General features: G+C 36.9%; 1 protein-coding gene across 1 annotated transcript in view; it reads right to left on the minus strand.

Moving 5' to 3' along the window:
• hspa12a (heat shock protein 12A) overlaps window positions 1–20,191 on the minus strand; it is a 32,076-nt gene that overhangs the window by 11,103 nt on the left and 782 nt on the right. The window contains exons 2-7 of the mRNA XM_026285718.1: window positions 9,646–9,722; window positions 9,305–9,432; window positions 7,270–7,456; window positions 6,728–6,832; window positions 5,991–6,107; window positions 3,749–3,920 (exon numbers count right to left, since the gene is read on the minus strand). Coding sequence (XP_026141503.1) covers window positions 3,749–3,920; window positions 5,991–6,107; window positions 6,728–6,832; window positions 7,270–7,456; window positions 9,305–9,432; window positions 9,646–9,722 — 786 coding nt within the window. The remainder of the gene's footprint in view (window positions 1–3,748; window positions 3,921–5,990; window positions 6,108–6,727; window positions 6,833–7,269; window positions 7,457–9,304; window positions 9,433–9,645; window positions 9,723–20,191) is intronic.

A 20,191-nucleotide genomic window follows, 5' to 3' on the forward strand; every position in this document is an offset into this window, starting at 1 on the left:
AGTGGAATGTAAAAGTCTCTGTTCATTCACTGTGGAGGGGAGATTGTCCTGGTCTGATGACATCAGAGGATAATGGCCATCCTGGCAGTTGTAAACATTCCCAAACAGGAAGTGTAACCTCTAAGGACGAGTGACCACATGGAGACTGAGATTTCCTCTAACATACAGAAAACAATGAAATGGACCAGCGGGCATGTTTTCAGTACATGACAGCTTCTGATGGGGCGTGGGAGACCTAATCTCAATCTAACAGTGTTTTAACCAAACAACAGACCCTCATCTGACATTCTTGAACCACCCTGATAGCACATTCTCAACTTATTAGCTGCATTCACAAGGAAACACAGGCTATTTTAGATTATCTAAATATCAAAGCAGTGAAAACTACATTTGTGGATTCAATAAGAGATAGTTTGGGGGAACGTCATTTAGTTCAGATGAATATTGATTCGTCATTGATTCCTAAAAATATACACTACTGTTCAAAAGTCTGGGTTCAGCAAATTTTTTTGGTGAAAAAGAAATTTATTCTTTTATTGAGAAAGAATACACCAATTTGATAAAAAAAAAAAAGCAGACTAAATCCTATAAATAATTACGATTACCACAAAAACATTAAAACATAACTGTTTCCATCATCGATATGTTTCTTGAGCACCAAATCAGCATATCAGATTTCTGAAGAATCACGTGACATTGAAAGACTGGAGACATTGATGCTGGAAATTCAGCTTTGCATCACAGGAATACATTTTTACATTTATTTGAAGAAATTTAAAATACAATCAAATAGATCATTGTTTTCCTAGACGGTCAGTCGCTTTGGATAAAAGCATCTGCTAAATGAATAAAGGTAAATTCCATTCATGATTCATTTAAATGCAGCCATGGTGAACATAAGAGACTACCTTCAAAAACATTTAGCAATATTACAGAATTGTTTTGAACATCGTTAATAAATGAAAGAACACATGCAGATGCTCAATCATTTCTGAGAGGCATCCCTCAGAGGAGACGTTGTTACTGTATCTCCTGTCGGTCTCTGATGCCCTGTACAGAGAGAGTAGATCTATGGCTGTCAGACAGATGGCCCTTCTGTGCTGCTCACAATGGGTCGCCACACACTATTGCTTCTTGTCTCAGGCGCTTACCACTGAGTAAACGGAACCACATTTTCAATGCTCACCATTGAATATCAAATATACAGGCTATCAGAGCACAAATACTACTGCTTCTAAAATAATCAATACACTACTCCTTTTGTCCTTCATCCATTCTTTTTCTCCCTCTCTCTATCTATAGAACAGCATATGCAGAGAGGTCAAATGGGATCTCAGACTTCCTTTCAGTGCATCATGATCCTTCATATTTCACCGTTTTTATATGTCACTGCATCATTACTTTAAATGTTGCTGTTATTTTCAAATTAAAAGAACAAAAAATCATCTGATCAAATTCATATTCTCTGTCACTCCTTTTCTGCACATGCAGCGGTTTAGTTACAGATGTGCTTGCTGATGACTATAGAGCTGCTGATGTCATCAGACTGAGGTCACTGATGTCACACAAAGGTCATTGCATTTACACTAATGTAGTTTGTTACAGGAATGATAGTTGTGCTTTAGCTGTCTCAGACACATAATGGGCCAAATTACATTCTTATCATACTTAGATCTGGACAAAAGATAATCTGGGATTCTTAAATGATGACATCAGCCAATAATAATTAACATTCGAACAAATGTGGTTAAGAAACATTGTCAACATTTTTGGGTATAATTGAAATCGTTTTCTTTTCAAGGGAATGCAAGGCATGACCTCAAACAATTACATGATTATGAATAAATATGCATGCAAACGTAGTAAGAGAGAGGGTGGGAGAAATTTATGAGGCAGGGGGATTGTGAATTTGCCAAAGCTGTTTCTCATGCTGGCATCACCATTCAGCAATGCTCCAAATGACTGTTACCTTCTGAACACACATGAAAAATGACTTTTCAGTGTTATCTCTAAAATATATATACTTATACTAAGTAGCATACTATATATTCTTACAGTAGGTGAATTTTTTATATATATATATATATATATATATATATATATATATATATATATATATATATATATATATATATATATAAAGCTCACTGTGCAAGTGCATGCGCTGTCAGTTGGTAATAAGGACACGAGCAGGACAATGGAGGTGAACTGGAATGGACTGGAAGACAGAGAGAGTGGTTCTGTGTTCCCGTGAGAGTGGCAGAAATACAGCAGAAAATGCTCTGCCTCTATACAAACACATTTATGACTGAATTCGATGCAATTACATTTTTGCTTCGGTGTGTGACAAAAACTGGCAAGGCATTCCATGTCATGGATGTGTTCACAGTGTATTTACTGTGGAATGTACAGTAATAGGCTTTCTTCAATTATGGGCACTTCTGAGCCTTTGCACTCCTTTACATCACACTAGTTTAATTTGTCCATTTGTCGTATGGCTAATTTTGTAGCTAACATTTTTATTTAGAATCAAAGAATATATATATATATATATATATATATATATATATATATATATATATATATATATATATATAGGCATGTAAATGAGATGAATAAAACAATACAAAAATAAATAAATAATAGAGTAAGAATGCAAACATCAACCTCAGTGAAAGTAAAGGTGCCCATAGTTGAAATACCACTGTGATCATGCAAATATACTATGGTTCAGAAGTTTGGGGCCTTTAAGATTACATTTTGTAAGAAATTTCTTATGCTCACCAAGGCTGAATTCATTTTTATTCACAAAAAACCTTTGATACACACATTTATTTGAAATAGAAATCTTTTGCAACATTATACATCTAACTATAACTTTTAATCAGTTTCATGCATTGTTGCTGAATAAAAGTATTAATATCTTTTTAAAAAAAATGATTGAAACTTTTAAACAGTAATATATATGCAATATATTTTCATATATACAAGCAAAAACTTGATTAGGAAAGGTAAAATATGTGTCTTTACTTGTCCTTACTGAGTAAAAGTTTAATCATTTCTAAAAGAAAAGTAAGGAAAGGGCAGATATATTAGACATCTAAAATGATCTTAAATTAAAAGCTATTTATCTCTTCCTCCCTCCCTCCCTCCCTCCCTCCCTCTCTCCCACTGTTTTCTGCATGCATCATCACCTTCTCTCCCTCACTGCGGTGAGTGTTTAATAGACATGTTGGACTGCAGGAGTCCTGCAGCTCTGGTTTAGGAGTAATCCTCATTTCAGTGCTAGTTTAATCTGTTAGGATTGATTTCCATTTCAGTTTACAGTTTTGTTATTCTGATATAACCTCTCCTTTAAGATGGAGTGGATATAAAAAAAAAATCCTCATAATACATTAGTAGTTTTTATACTGAAGAATGAGAAAAACATCTTTACAGTTCACTACTTTGCTATACATGGTAAAATATTTGTGCTAGACTGGTCTTATCATCTTTCTCACACTCACTCTCAAAAAAAAAAAACCTACATCATGACCAGCCCAACAACTTACTACATCTTATCTGGCCTTCTGAAGAAGAACAAATCACTGGCCCAAGGTTGATGGCATCAAAAAACACAGACAAAATGACACTCAACAAACATTTAAGTACAACAAGTGCAACAATATGAGTGTGATTTGGTTTATCCTCACAGCAGTATGCTTGTGGTGCAACTGTATCATTGTAAAAGACAGTATGGGTGGCTTACCCTGGGTCATTCCTGCCCCAACATTCTCAGTTGGGCTGTAACCATTCAGGGATGTTTTGTTGCCCAAATCCACCATTTGGTGGAGACGAAGCTTTCTGCAGTAAATGGACGCAGCCTCTGGTTCCAGAGCAATGATCAGCTGATCAGGGTTGTCACGAGAAGCCAGACCAGCCTAGATGAGCACAGAGCACAGAGGCAAGACATTAAACAAAGTTTGAAACCCATCTTGACTTATTCTGAACATAAAGCATACAAATGATTAAAAAAAAGAAAGCTAATATGAACATTTATTCCTAGTAAACGTTAAAATTCAACTTAAAATATGAAAAAATCTAAACGTGAATGGAAAGTTGGTAATTAATTAAACTAACATTGTAGACATATTTTCTAATAAAATTATTTTAGACCATTTTGGCTAAATATAATAAAGACTGACCTCTATATTTTTTCCAGTATTTGTCTAACATTTCATCTTTTAATTCATATAGATATTAATATGTAAACAAAAAGCATGTAAATGAATAAATAAACAAATTAGCATATTAGCATGTTACAATGTAGGACATTGCTTGAAGTGAACAACATATAAACCTATAACAGCTATTGCAGCACAACCCTAAACATCCCAACCTGAATAATAACTCACTTGCTGGGTAAAACTATATTTAAATGATACAAATGGCTGGTCATATATAGCAAGATCATTTTACCTCACTTCAAATATAAGGAAGTGTAAAAATATAAAAGAAACACCACACACATGCTGTGCTGAGTGACACGGTTTGTTCTGAGTGCGCTGCAGGATAAGGGAGTTAAGGAGCGACAGTGTGAGCAAAACGCAGAGAGCGAGAGACAGAGGAGAGGGAATGCAGTGTCCTTTCTTTCTGTTCTCCTGATCCTGCAGATGGAGAGCTGAGTCACTGCATGCACACACACACACACACACACACACTCCTAAGACAAGCTTTGCAGGAATTCCCAGTGCAGTTGTCAGGTGTTGCAGACTCCCTTTCTTTTCCGCTCTTTCTCCTGCTGTTCTCTCTGATTTCTCGCTGGGTATCGGTTCATTTTGTCTTTGCTTTGGATTGAGATGAAAGAAGCTGAGGCCACACCCTGCTCTTCCTCCCTTTCTTCAGCGTGAGAGCATTCATCCTTCTGCCTACTACTGTGCTATGATTATTATAATCTGAATGCACATTATTAAAGGTAACTAATGTCTTTTCAGTGTGTTTAAATAATTAATTACATAATTAAGTTTAACCTAAGTATGTTTTATATATTGTATACATGGAATAAGCAGCAATAATAGCTTAATAGTATTTTGGTACATTCTTTTTTTAATCAAGGTTTTGTCTCATTTCTCTTTCTTTTTGACTTGCCTACTGCCTTCATTTACACCTGCACACACCTCTCCATCCAATCACAAGAGTTCAATACTAAGTACATGTGCAAATAAGCGGTGTCCTAATGCATCTTAGATAACATTAAAGCATTTCTTAATTGTTAACCAAGCACTGCGCTAAGACTTTGCTAGTTAATAATATCCAGTGACGTGATATATTAATATCTGGTATAAATAGCTATCGGCCAAGCCACTTGTAATCAGGTCACCCGTGACTGATGTTAATGAGATACTTACATCTGTTATTAATACAGCTCAAATACATACCCTACACACACACACACACACTGCTAAACTGTCCACAGATTCACACATTTTCAAATCACAATAACGTGACAGAGTCGAGCAGAGAGTAAGAGATACAGATCCACATGTAATGTATGCGGGGTCTCTAAGGGGTCCAATGAGAGACGGTGAAAACAGACAAACAGTGGCTGTATCTAAGAGGTGAGATCACGGTCTTTCCTTTTCCTTTTCCTTTAACCCCTCTGCTTTTCCTCTCTACCCATTTACATCCTGAATTTCTGTATATCTCATTCCTGTTCTATTTTAGATGGAATTGGCAGCAAAACTGTGCTCTTTTGCCTCCTTCATTATCTCACTAACGCTAGGGGAAGTTCACAGCACAACCCAGTGCTGCAGTACCTACAAACGTCCACTAGATTTGTACAACACATCCTTCAAACTCCTGTAAAATTTCTTGAATCATTACATTAATTGAAAGCACATAAGCACAATATACACAGAATTCTCTCCAATTACAAATCACAAACCTGATCATTAATCAAAGTGAGACATGCATTTTATTGCATATGTGGCTGTGAGAAAGAAATATTATACCTTATACGATGCCTCTCTCATAAACTGCTTAGCCGGCATTTTCCAGATGGCCGGTACTGTGATGACCCATCTGACGTCAGCATTATCAAAATCTGCCCCTGCTTGGTCACTCAGCTCCTGTATCAAATGATAAAAATCCATTTTTAACACACTGATGAAGTTTGAGGTCGGTTTGACAGTTTTTTAAAAGACATTAATACTTTTATTCAGCAAGGAGGTATTAAATTGATCAAGTGGCAATAAAAACATTTATAATATTAGGAAAGATTGTATTTCTAATGAATGCTGTTCTTTTGAACTTCCTATACTTCACAGAACCCTGGAATAAAATTTTGCTCTATAAATTAAAAAAAGTAAAAATTAAACAGCACAAATGTTTTCAACACTGATAATAAGAAGAAATGCTTTCAGCATCAAATCAGCATGTTAGACTGATTCTTAAGGATCATGTGACACTAAACACTGGACTAATGGCTGCTGAAAATTTCAACTTCGCATTAAAGGAATAAATTACATGTTAAAATATATTAACAGAAAAAGTTACTTTAACGTTTAATATTTACTATATGATATTCAACATATTACAATTTCCTGTGTTTTTACTATATAAAAATGTATCTTTGATGAGCATAAGTGACCCAAAACTTCTGAATGGTAGAGTACATACAGACTGGTTTAAACAGGATATTGATAATGATGATGATGATGATGATGGTGATGAGAATGATAAAACATACCTTAAGAGCCTGCTCCTTAAAAAAGGCCAGAGCATAAGCAAAAATATCCAGAGCTTTCACCTTTTTCCCATTGGCAGCATGTAAATCTGTATCGATGGACAGATTCTAAAGAAGATAAAATGACAACAATGCCTCTCAGATACAAGAAGGAGCATGACATATCAATTAAAATGTATTTGTACACTTGATAGACATACGACCACATTCACAATGAATAAAATATACTCTGCAAGGGAAATCTATTTTATAGACTTATGTTAAATATCATAAATTAGAAAACTCATTAAAAGCATTATTCTAGTTATTTAAGCTTAGACTGGTTAACTTATTAATAATGAGATAAAAGTTTGTTTGCATTACTTGTTCTATAAGTTATGCAGCAACCACTAATATTTAAATATATTCTGGCATTATTAGGCATGAAACATACAAAAGGAGGTTTGTGATCAATAATTTCCTCGATGCGCATAAATGCTTGAACTTTTAGTCCCCTCAGGTCCAACACTAACCAAAAAATCAATGCTGTATGAGTGTGTCCTTACTGCAGTGGTGTGTAGTTTCATTTTAAACTTCTCCAGGTAGAGCCATTGCTTAGACTCGGTGGGATCCAGGTCGTGGTAAAAATCTCGGGCTGCATAACCAAAACTGTGGAACTTCCTGTCTGGACTCAGTAGAATGGTGGTGGGCGTCTTCTGATTTGACACCCCTGGGTCACCACCCTCCCAGCGTCTAGCAACAAAGAGAAATCAACCAACAGGAGGGTGAGTTTGGAGCTGCTGTAGCTTTTCACCTCTTCTCCTAATAAGGTTAAAAAAAACGGACCTAAGATGACCTAAAATATTACTCAACCCAACCGAACATCATCATCATCATTCATATTGAGGCCATCATAAAACCAGCACAAGCATTGTACAGAGACAGAGGCATTTAAAATATTAATGGGCTTTTACTTCCAGGACGAAGCACCTCAGTGCATATCAGAACAAGCAGCCTGACTACAGACTATCTGAGCGTAGAGAGAAGCCAAAATGATCATATTAGAGAACTGACTTCATACACCCGAGACCCACTAAATTTATACTATTTATGCTAAGAATTATTGGAAAGATCTCAATTTAGCGCTTCCAAAACAGAAAAAAGTTAATTCTAAGAAACGGATATCATATGTTTACCACTTGTTTTGATATTTTGTTATGTTATGCACTAAAATGCATAAATAATTAGATGTCTAGATATATTTTGGTGGCACCGATATTTAATTGGGGGCACAATTCAATTGGCAATTATCGTCACAGTTGTAATAGTCCATAAGGTTTCAGTTCATCAGAGTTAACCATTTCAGTCTCTGTAAACAAACTAAAAACTACTCGGGGATTCTGTGGAGTCAGGACAGACTGGGAGTCGATCTTTTCATCTCCTGTTAACCAACTCAAAGCAGCTGTGTTCTTGACTCAAAACAGATTTAGTAAAAGAGTTTTGTGAGTTTTTAAAAGGGAAGCTGTGTTTATGCAAAGATTAAGGAACAAGACTATTAATTCAACCCAAATAACCTCAGAACCCTTGGGCTTTTTGTGTTGTGTGTGTAAATCTCTAGCAGCAGACTAACCACAGTTCAAATTAACCAGGAACTTTTATTTTAAAAGAACAGCAAATCTCATCTCTCATTTATTTTCATAAAGTCATGATCCTATATGAATAATATAGCCATGGACAACTAAATGCCAAGAGTGCTTGTCAGATAATGCTAAATATATCCATATAATGGCCTTCATGTTTTAATGGAAATAATAATTTCTTCAAATATACAGCGAGGACACCCTCTATAGTTATACTTGTTCTGTTTAACAGAATCCTATTTCTAACTAATGTAGAAGCATTCTATTTCTAACTTTCATAATGAGTCGGATGCCTAAAATGAAGCCCACATGCCCGTTTGGGCGGGAAACACGTGGCTGACTCTCCCCAGCAGGTACTCTGGAGAGTTGACCTTAGAGTCAAAGGTCACATGACCAAGTAGGTCAGGTCAGGGTAACAGAGCAGCTGTGGGTTCTTCCTCATATACAACACACACAGATACACATTGATGTTACACAGTTCTGACCATTATATACACACTGGGACTGTATTATCGGATCATTTTTAATGGGGCATAAGTGCCCAGAAAGAAAGACGCCAGAGTTGGACTGAAATAGAGACATGACCGTCTAATGGATGGATAATCATATTAAATGTCTGCAGAAGGGATGAACTACGCAGGGTAACTAATAATCCATTACCCCAGCAAAAAAAAAAAAAAAAAAATTACTTATGAAAATATATTGAAAATTATATATATATATATATATATAAATATAAACATTTTATTAATTTTAATAAACATATAAAAATTATTATGATTAATAATTACTTTTTTTTTTTTACTATATTTTTTATTCGTATTTTTCTTTTTTAATTTTGCTATATTTAATTTATATTAGATTTTTATTTTACTTTTACCCAAAAAAAAAAATCAAATTCCTTCTATTCTTTCACATTCAAACACCCACCCACTCCCTCTCCCTGTACCTTTTGTCTCACCTCATAGTGTGAATGCACTCTGGCTCTTTAGTGAAGGCGTATGCGTAGCCACTGGAGGTGGTGCCAAAGTCAATGGCCACCACCACCACATAGGGGTGTCTCGTAGGCTCATTCTCTTCTGAGTCGTTCTGTAGAAAGAAAAGAGAGAAAAGAAGCAGAGGGGTAATGAGGGATATGGAAAAAGGGAGAGAGATGCTCTCAAGTATATGTCAAGCATTAAATTGTTGCGTGTAATTGCAGCTCAGTGTAAATAAGATATTCCATTAAAGCCACATTTGCACACTGGACATTTCTCTCTTGTAATGGGTGACGTCATGCTGGCAGTAAAAAGCAGAGCTCACCAGTACGTGTGTGGGGGAAAGTGGCGTGATGCCTGGGTCGCCCATACTCTTGGCTGGAGATGGAGTGGCCATTGCATCTGCAAAGTGAAAGAAAGAAAGAAAGAACATTGAGAAACCAATGACATTTGCAATACACTCTAAAATTACATTCAAACTACAAAGACAAGCCTACAGTCATGTCAATAATCTTTCTTTTAGAGCTTATGATAATACCACTAAATTTAAATGGTTTAAGGGCATTTTTGTTTGCCTTTTATTCAAGCAATTTTCTGTTGGGTTGTCTGTTGACAAATGCTGGATTATATTGTGGCAGTATTAAGGTGCCATTGGCAAAATTGAGGCAAAAAAATACTCAAAGTTTATTCTCAATAGCTCACAAAGAAGAACCACTGTAAATGTGGCCGCACGTTTAGTCTATCGGCATTTAGTCTGATGTTTCACAGAATTATAAAAGGTTCTCGATGTGTTTCTTGGTTTTATGTTGGATAATTTGCATCAACACATAAAACCATTTTTAAACTTGTTTGTCATAAAGAAAATACAGGTACTCTTCTGTAAATGAACACCTCACCAATGCCTACTGAACTTCTAAAACACTCTCAAAATCCATTTAAATGGCGTTCAGAAGCCCTAAAAGGCTCAGTTTCATGGTCACAGATAGAGAACAGGACTAAATGGCACCATCAATGCTGATTCTTCACTAGAAATTATTTTCAGTGGGAACAAGACTTAAAAGCCTCTATTAATGTTCAACGAATTTATCTAAAAAACCATTCATTTGTCCATACTTTTTTTTTTTTTTAGAACATCACTTATGTCTAACATTTTACATTATTTGGTCATAAAATCATCAAATCCTTTAAGAGCTTTAGACCACTACAGCAACAGCTGCTCCCCTCCACACTGACATTTGAATTGAATTAGATGTTGTATTTGTCCATTCCCTTCGTCCTCATTAGCCGGGCCTAATAGCTTCGCTAAAACACTCAGATTCTAAGCACCCTGAATGCTAAACGAGCGCCCCGGTTCTTCGCTCCACGGGACGCCACGTTTTTCAGAGCGTTCATCCTTTTTTCCCGCCTTTACCCCATACTGAGCGCCAGAGTGAACACAATGAGTGTGGCTCTCTTCAGCGAGTAATTACGGGTTGAGTGACTGGCTACCTGCGGCTCGCACTTCATTTCAACCACTCACCACATACACGCGCTCCAGCTACCGAGATTGGTTTTAAAATGGGACAATGGAACGTCAAAATCAATACTGAAGAAGTAAAATGATTGTCTATAATGATAAATGCCTATAAGTGAAGTGTTATTCAGAAACACACACTTGACCATCTTTTTATCCTTTTTTTGGCGAATAGATTTGCAGGTTAAAGGAACTTAAGTTTGTTTACATGGCAACATGGCTCACTGTACGGGGACTTCATTGTAACACATTAAAGTTGCGCGAGTGTAATTACTCGACGTCAATGGCGACTGTCTCCCTGGTGGCTGATTGAGAGCTACTTGATTAGGGCCATGATTGTGTTTTGTATGCATGTGTGTGTGTGTATTACACAGCTTTTCAAATGAGATTCTTTAAGTCACAAAAGAAAATCCAAACGTGTGGGAATTGGAAAGCAGAAAATGGGCATAAATGGTGGAAAATTACTTGCATTATTGCCAGAGTGCTAAACGGACCAATTCCTTTGATTTTCCTGCTGTTTTAAAGCCTTATTTACACATAAGCTTGACAACGAATTTATCTGCAGTCTGACCTGAATGAATGTGCCTCAAATTATTGTCAACAAGAAGAAGAAGAAGAAGAAAAAACATATATAAATCAATTATTTTACTCAGAATTGGCAGACATAATGAGTTGTTTTAACACAATATCTACACAATAAATATAGGAAAAAAGTTTTCAATTCAAGTTGTTGGCCATTTAGATAGATTATTATTACTGGGAAAAAATTTGAATAATTTGCTCAGCAGCTTTTTTCTAAAGTTCAAATCCAGATCACATCTAAAGTTTCTGAAAACACTGAACACAAAAAGACTCTTTCAATAAGGTGATCACACATGCTAGTACCACTACATATCCATCGATTCCAACAGCGAAAAAATAAACAAATTAGAGAGATGGAGAGATGAAGCAAAAAAAAAAAAAGGGTATCCTGTTTTCACCCCTCCTCTAAAAAAAGGGAGCGAACGAACGGGTGTTCAAGCTCCGTTCTGGAATGTTATACAAAATTCTGACAGGAAGCAGGAGTCGTCAGAGGTCATACCTCCTCTGTGGAATTACAAATTCAGAGGAATTCCAAGCAGCTCAGTATACAGAAATAATAGAGCTGAGAGACATATGGACCACTGATGCACAGACAAAGTGGATTTAGGTTTGGAATCTGTTATCTATAAAATATGCAACACTGATATATTTGAATCAAAGTAAAGAGAAAAAAAAAATCTGAGATCTGAAATATATATCTGAATACAAACAATATCAATCATAAATGTTACTTTCCTATTTTTTTATTTTAATATTGATCATTACATATCCAGAAAAGGAAATGTCATGCATATGCATTCTCAAAAAGCATCACTCTATTTCTTTTTCCACCACTCCTCACTGAGGAACTTTTCTTTCCTTTGAGGTCACATAACTCAATTCCCCAGACAAAAGAGAATAAAAAAATAAATAAAAAAAAAGATACTGTAAAATGATTTTCCAACACTGCTGTGTGACAATGCAGGACAAATAAATACAATTGTTTGGACAGTGTTCATTGCACCATTATTTTTTTCCTCAAAGCAAAAGTCAGGACTGAAGTAGGCCAAAGGGAATTTGGCAAGACTGAAGAAGAAAAAAAATTAACTGATTTAGTTGCACAATAAATTGAAATATTATGAAGTCAAAACTCATTCATTCCTAATCTTAATCTTAATAAACTCCATGTCACCTTAAGAAAACATTTCTTCATTTCTTCAGTGTTGAGTTTATGATCATATACTTCAACAGATCACTATTTCTCTGTTTAGAATTTCAAACATTGCCTTCAATAAGTGGTTAAAAAACATTATGGCATACACAGAGAGAAAGGACAAGACAAACCCATCTGTAAAATATTACAACTCTGGAAAACGCACCAGTCTTGTTCAATTGTGAATTATTTGATTTTTTCACAGTTTAAATCAAATCTCACCATGCCCGAGACAAATGGCTGCATGCTCTGCAACTTTTGGTTTGAATCTTTTCCAAAAATAATAACCAAATGCAGAGATAAAGAAAAGTGAATCCATCATAATGTCAAGTTGAGAATTCCCTAGTAAGTGAAACCAGAGCAGAAAAAGGGAAAACATAAAGTGTATGCGCATCTCAAGCAGTAAAACAAGTGTTTTTGATCAATTTTATTAGACTATATTCATCACTAGAACTTTCCAATGAATTCTGTGTGAACATTACAGTGTACGGCTAATTTTTCAAGCCTAAGCAAAACACACTGAACTATATACTCAAGCTTAACAGACCACAAACAGCTACCAAGGCAAGCCGTCTCAAAGAGGGGCCATTGACAGGGCAGGGCTGCTTCAGTTCACGTGTATGTGAAGGTCCATTCAGAGAAGCAGCACTGCAAATGCCAAAAACCTCACACTCACAGTCTCCAGCTGGCTCTATTCACTCACAAACACACTAACAAACACTCACATTCATACACAAACACACATCCCACACACACTGGGTGAGAGGAGCAGCGCAACAGCTGCGACTGCTTCAATCGTATTAGTTTCTCTCTTAGCTAAGGTTGTTAACGTTAGCAGAGGAAAAAAAGGGACACTCTCCCTTTCTTCCTTGGAAAATAAGGGACACCATTTCAGACAAACCAGGTGACAATTGGTCAAAATCCTAAACAATGGTTTTTTGTTAATAAGGCTGTTTCATTAAGCACTCAAACGTATGTGTGTATATAACACTGTTTGGCTATTAGCTTAGATGCTAAAATCCAAGACAAACAAACTACATTCCATATGGATTTTTTTATAGAATACAATTCTGTTAGCTTGGTACAGGCCTAAATGAATATAAACCCGAGAGTTTCAGACTCAGACTGGATAAATAAAATGAAAAAATGTGTCTGTAGGATTTCCTCTCATCTCATAATGCTGGAATGTGATGTTTGGAGAAAAATTAAAGCCTTCGGAGAGTGCAGAAAACTCCCATTACATTACCAAAGACACAGAGCAGACTAGTGTTTCGACATCTGCATTTACAAGTCCATCACACCCCTAAACCGCAAGCCATAAATCATAGAGAGCATCACAAATGCTTTTAAGTTGTTTAGAGGGGCATATAACGTGCATCATCTCATCCCAACAGTCTCCTCCCAAGTCGATGCCAGTGTCCCACTACCTCAGAGATACATGAAACATACTGAGAGCAAGAGCAGAAAGACAGAGAGAGAGCAGATTTGTGCAGTGCTGGATATGCTGTATCCAGCAGTCATCTACACAACAGAGCAGCTTTCACTGTAACATTATACCAGTGAAGTCGAGAGATCCGAGTCACCTGTGAACTCAGCAAGATCCAGCAGCTGTGTCAGTCTAATGGATCTGAGTAAGCTCTGCGGGATGATAAACTGGCAAAACTGCCATCAGTTCACGAAGACATCAGGATCCTTTCTCACTGTAATCAGGTGCAAACTAATGAAACTAATTTAAAGTTGTTCTGGGTTCCAAATCCTGTCTGTCTGATATTGATTCACAGACTGGAGTTTATACCTTTCATTATCAACACTGATAATAAGATACAATATTTCTTGAAATTCAGCTTCCAGTCACAACAGGCATTAAACGACTGCTTTCACTGTTTTTCTGATCAAATAAATGTAGCCTTGGTGGGTATAAGAGACTTATTTCAAAAACATTACAAATCTTATCAACCCTAAACTTTTGAACAATATTGTAGGTACACATAAAATACATAAAAAGAAAAAAATATAATGTAAAGAATGAACATTACAGGCATAGAGAGATCTATGCAATGCATGTTTAATGACAAGCTAAGACCAGAGAACCAGCTTAGGCTGGTTTAGGAAGCTTTTTTTTCAGCAGGGATAGTTACAACACCAAAGCTATTACCTGAATACCGGATTACATTTTGTTAATAAAAAAGAGCACTTATTAATAAAGATGTAGCATGATGAAAACTGAGGTAATTAACCTTTCTGAATGAAGGTGAATGTACTGGCCAGTGTACCCCGGGAGAACACAGACAGTTTAAATTGTAAAATGTGCACTGACTCCTGATGAACAATAAAGAAAGATAGTCTTTTGAAAGAGAGGAAGACAACCCAAAGTTGAAAGTCTTTGTGTTTGTATGTTTGCACATTGGCTTGTTGTGTCTCGGTGAGGAAATTCTAAAAACGGCCTCTTGGAGTTACAATAGTCTTCCTTCCTGTGCATCTGGTTTTGGACAGCCTGATTACAGCTGCCGCACAAAGCGTAAGGAAAACCTCTCAGACTCAAACAATCACAAATGACACAATCCACAGTAAATGGTCAATCAGCAACTTTCAACAGACCATGGGTTTGCTTGAAAAACATTTAATTCAATGGATGTTCCGCACTCAAAACAAGTCAAGCTCTAATTTCTGACACATTATGTCAATCACCATGAAAAAAAAGTATATAGTATATATAAAGTGACATTATACATGTTAACACAATAAATGTATACATTTTTTTCCATACAATGGAAGTCGATGGTAATCAAAACTGTCTAGTTCACAACATTCATCAAAATATCTTCTTTGTTCCACAGGAAAAAGTCAAGTTTTGAAGAACATGAGGGAGAGTAAACGTTAAACAACTACAATTTTATTTTTTGTGAACTATCACTTCTGTTTGTGCATAGCATAGACTATAAACAGATCTTACATTAGACCTATTTCCACCTCTATTCATCTAAAATCCATATACAGTAAATAGTTTAGATTCCTGTAGTCATGCTCTGAAGGTCAGACTAAACTAAGCATCATACACTTGAAGTACATGCTTCCTTGTAATGCTATTATATAAGCTACAGAGGATGTGCATACATCTCCCCCACTGCCCGAGACTGAAGGCCAGACACAGCTTGACTGGATTATTGGCATTTCTCTCCATGCTGGTGGGCTCAGTTTCCTCACAGAGTGCAGTCAAGCCCAGGGGGAATTCACTACAACAAATCAAGGCTTCTTGGCTGCATATAAATGCTTCTTTCATGTCCACCCTTTTTCTGGACACTAAAAAAAATAAGACCACATTTTCACATAAATGCCATCTGGTCTGAGGCAGCACAAATGTGCCAGTAATGGTCTATGATCTGGCAAAACACATCAACAACTTTTTCTATCCAACCTGAAGATACATTCATCTCCAGACAATGAGTAACATCTGTGTGGCTGGCCACACCATCATTCCAGATCCTACCGAAACGGGTATGAATAATTCAAACATATGTGAAATTATTCAAACCCTCTCCAAAGCAAAGTGAACCACCAGCACAGCGTATGACAGACCTAGATACTCTGAGAGCAGCACTAGTCAAGATTTGGATCAGAACTAAATAAGGTCATAAAAGACAAATTTGCTCATGCAGGTTGCACAACACAAAAAAACATTTGCCTTTTTACTGGTATGAAACAAAGATATCAAAAAGCACAAACTCCACTGTTGTGAGGGAAAATTTCTATATTTCATATTGCTATCTAGGCCTAGGATACAGCAATACAAAATAGTTATGTGTTCGTGGTGATATCATGTGTTCCCGGGGAATCGAACCCCCAACATTGCGCTTAATAACGCAGTGCTCTACCAATTGAGCTACAGCCTAATCGTGAAACTGCCAAAATACACATGATTTACTGAGCAGAATATCAGATGAGAACATATGTGCTGGGTGGAGTCTGCTTGGCCGGACTGACTGTCTCTTGGCAGACACATATAAGTGTAAAGTAGAGTGTATAGAGGTGCTAAAAAGTGATTTATTTTCAGTTGTGAGGCTTCTTATGGGTTTTTAATGTTACACACCAAAGGCATAACATTCTCATTATCACGTGGATGGTCTGTTGACATTAAAGCCGCCCCTGCTCCCCCTTCTATAACTTCCCTCTCCTTCCCTTTGGGAACCGAGGCAACCGCAGCTAATACCTATACCATGACGTAATGCCAGATTGGAATTTTTGGGCTTTTGTGAGTTTCGTAGCAGGCTTCCAAATGTCTACATCATTCACAGCACGTTTTTCAATTAAATGAAAAAAAAAAAGACAGCTTTCCGTCCCATCTGCAAGTTTCCCTGCCTCAAAACTCTGCTGTCATTAAGATATGCATTTTATCTTCAAATGATTTATATTCAAAGCCAGAGATTTAATCTCACATGAAAAGGACTTTCAAGCTGTGATTAAGGCCTAAAAAACTTCTAAACAAAGTCCAAGTCTAAAGCACACAAAATTTGGAGATCAAAACCTTGCACTTTTTTTATTTATTACAGAAGAACTCTAAAGAAAGGAAACAGCAAACAAGAGAGAATGAGAGTGAGCCTGACCTACACAGATGCTGACCACAGACTCATCAAATTAAGCCGTTCTAAGCGAACGTGTGTGTGAAGCTAAAAGCCATTGAGCTGACCTCAAACAGAGACGCTAATGGCTCCACTTTAACTTACATCATCCCGTCGTCCTACCTCTCCAAACTCACACCCAGGGACCAAGACACCCCCTATGGCTAAACATCTCCTAGACTGCAAGCACAAGCCTTGCAATTTACTCACAGAACACATGATGGAATGAGGTAAACATTGCACTTGTTAATAGTCAACATGCATTTTTAGATATATATTTTTTTTTTTGTGCATGTGATTGCGAGTGAATGCTTTCTTTACTCATTGATTACTAAAGACAAATACCATCACTACATATTCTCTCCTCAGCCATGTGTCTCAACTATTTCAACAGATGTGGATCCACATCTTGCGGCCACACCCTGAGAGGGGACATTGTCTCCGCTCTCTTGGTCACGTCATACTGCTGAGTCCAGAGTTACGGGTTTCTGGGTGTGCATGTTTGTTAAACATCTGTGTATTTGGCGATAGCTGGTCACAGTTTGTATGTGTGCATGCATGAATGCTGCAGACAGAATTGAATACCCCATATATCCATCCATGCTGACTAAGCAATTCTGCCCCAGCCACGTGCATCAGACTATTTAACTGGACCAGTCAGTACACTGCAACCATCTTCACCACTGCTGTCAGCCTCCAAGTGCATGCATGCCAAGAAAAAGAGATGTGATTGTGTGGCACACGGCCCCAAACACTAGTGGATTTGTTACAAAGGTTCAAATACAGATACTAGAAACATTTTAGCAATTTTGTTGCGTTTTTGTCATTTTTTTTTGTATATACTGCTTTGGCAACCAGCTGAAAAACATTTTTAAATGGTTTTATTTCAAGTAACAAAATATTAATTTTGAATTTAAGTTTCAGTTTTAGTTAAATAACCCTAATTATTGGCACACATCTTACAAGAAAATATTTCAGTTTTTCTATTTCAAATTTCCATCGAATTGCGTTTGCATCAAATAGAGCTTTATGTGAACATTAACTTTATATTCAATATACAATGTGTATTAGAAAAGTTTATATTCATAAAACTGCATTCAACCAAAGAAGCAAATTAACCTCACAATCTCAGTAGAGTGAAAATGCATAAAATGTCAAAATACCTCAAGTCTGAAAGCCATATTTGTTTATATAAGGGCTCCACATGCAACACGCACGACTACCCATTTAAATAAAACATTTCTGGGTCTAGTCTTCTTTTCTGTACCCGCCTCCACACGCTACCTATGAGGCCTTTTCCCCTTTACTCAAACAATGATGGCTTTATACTCGAGGCCCGAAGTGCCACCGTGGGAATGTGCTGAGGGGGAGTACGTTTTTATTCTGCTATTGGCACCCTGACCAGAGGCTGGGCGACGCAAAGGTTCAAACTGCTACACACAAATAGGCTACTCAAGTCAGTAGGTGTGGACAAATTGTCAGTTTAAGGACATTATAGAGTTTCAACAGCCAAATGGTCCAAAAAAACATTTGGCAGCAAGTTCAATGCTCCTATACAAATTTCTAGCCATGGTCCAATTAGCACGTCTATGTCAGATCTGCAACATCCTGATCTATTTAACGTATACAGTCCCACTCATTTCAGCGAATCGATTCTTTCGGAGAGTTCTTTTCAAAAATTTCGATTCAAAAATGATTCAGTGCTACGACGTAACTGCGACATCACATGGAATCTCGTATCTCTGCGTGGAATATTATATGTTCTAAATTTAAAATATTTTATAAAGGGACATTGCTGTTTATTTGAAAAATAATCCATTTAACACCCCCCCCCCCCCCCCAATTAAATCTCTTTTCTGATCAGTTTTGTAGCACGTTTTAATAAGATGCTAGAACTTTCGAATGTGTAGCCTATCAATAAAACTGTCACACAATCAAGTCAACATGTCTAGTATACGCCTCTTATTTATAACTTTGCGGCTATTCGGCTACTGAAGTAACTTTTTGACCCATCAGCTCGATCTGCTCTTGATTCATAGAGAATCGGTTCTCAGTTCAATGAGTCAGCAAATTGACTCGGGATGAGCTCTGACCTACACTGCGATTTGTAAATGAATCAGGGTTTGTGAATCGGTTCAACCAATTTTTAAAGATCCGATTCAAAAGAAGGATTCAGATTGGTTCGAAAAAACGGTTCGAAATGTCGTAAAGACGTTACGCATTTCTCTCTGAATTTCACCTTGATGCTGTCTAATGATGTCTACTGCACAAACAACCTCTAGGAAAACATGCTTATGATGCCTATAACACAGATGTTCTTGCTGTGTCAGAGATGCGCCCCTTCTGAATCACATTACATCACATCAGCAGTCACACTGGTGTCCTTCCTAAAGGACAGACAGCAGCATGTGCTTATTCACCTTCCAATGCGCAGAACTGTCAGAAACTCGCTCAACGTTAAAACAAGCAAAACACACATCCACGCTAGAGTAGGAAATGCTGTTTGGATCCCAAAGCCACGCTGTTAACAGTCGTATTAGGCTACTACATTTCTCTGCAATGCGGTTATTCCGTATCAAAACGAGCACTAAACCTTTTAAACATGTGGTATGAAAATACATTTAAGCTCTGTGGTGTGTTTGGATCGGTGGTTGAGAAACCCTACCTCGTTCCAGCTTCACCTGGGATGATGAAGATGATGGAGCGTGCAGACTTTTGCTGCATTGACTCAAAGCTCCCAGGAGCGAGACCACGTGACCAAACTGCACCGTTACAAGTCTACGCTGCGCTTTTAAAGTCAGATGCAGATTTTCCCCCACTCTGCCATAAAGAGCCTTACAGGGATAAAATCTCTTACAGGATAAGATTTATAATATTATTGATATGAAATATAATATTCACATCCAGTACAGACTAAAATAAATTTGCTTTCCAGGAATACATGTTAAATTACTGTAAAACTGCTAGT

This window comes from Carassius auratus, chromosome 17 (genome assembly GCF_003368295.1).
Source record: "Carassius auratus strain Wakin chromosome 17, ASM336829v1, whole genome shotgun sequence".
Classification (NCBI taxonomy): domain Eukaryota; kingdom Metazoa; phylum Chordata; class Actinopteri; order Cypriniformes; family Cyprinidae; genus Carassius; species Carassius auratus.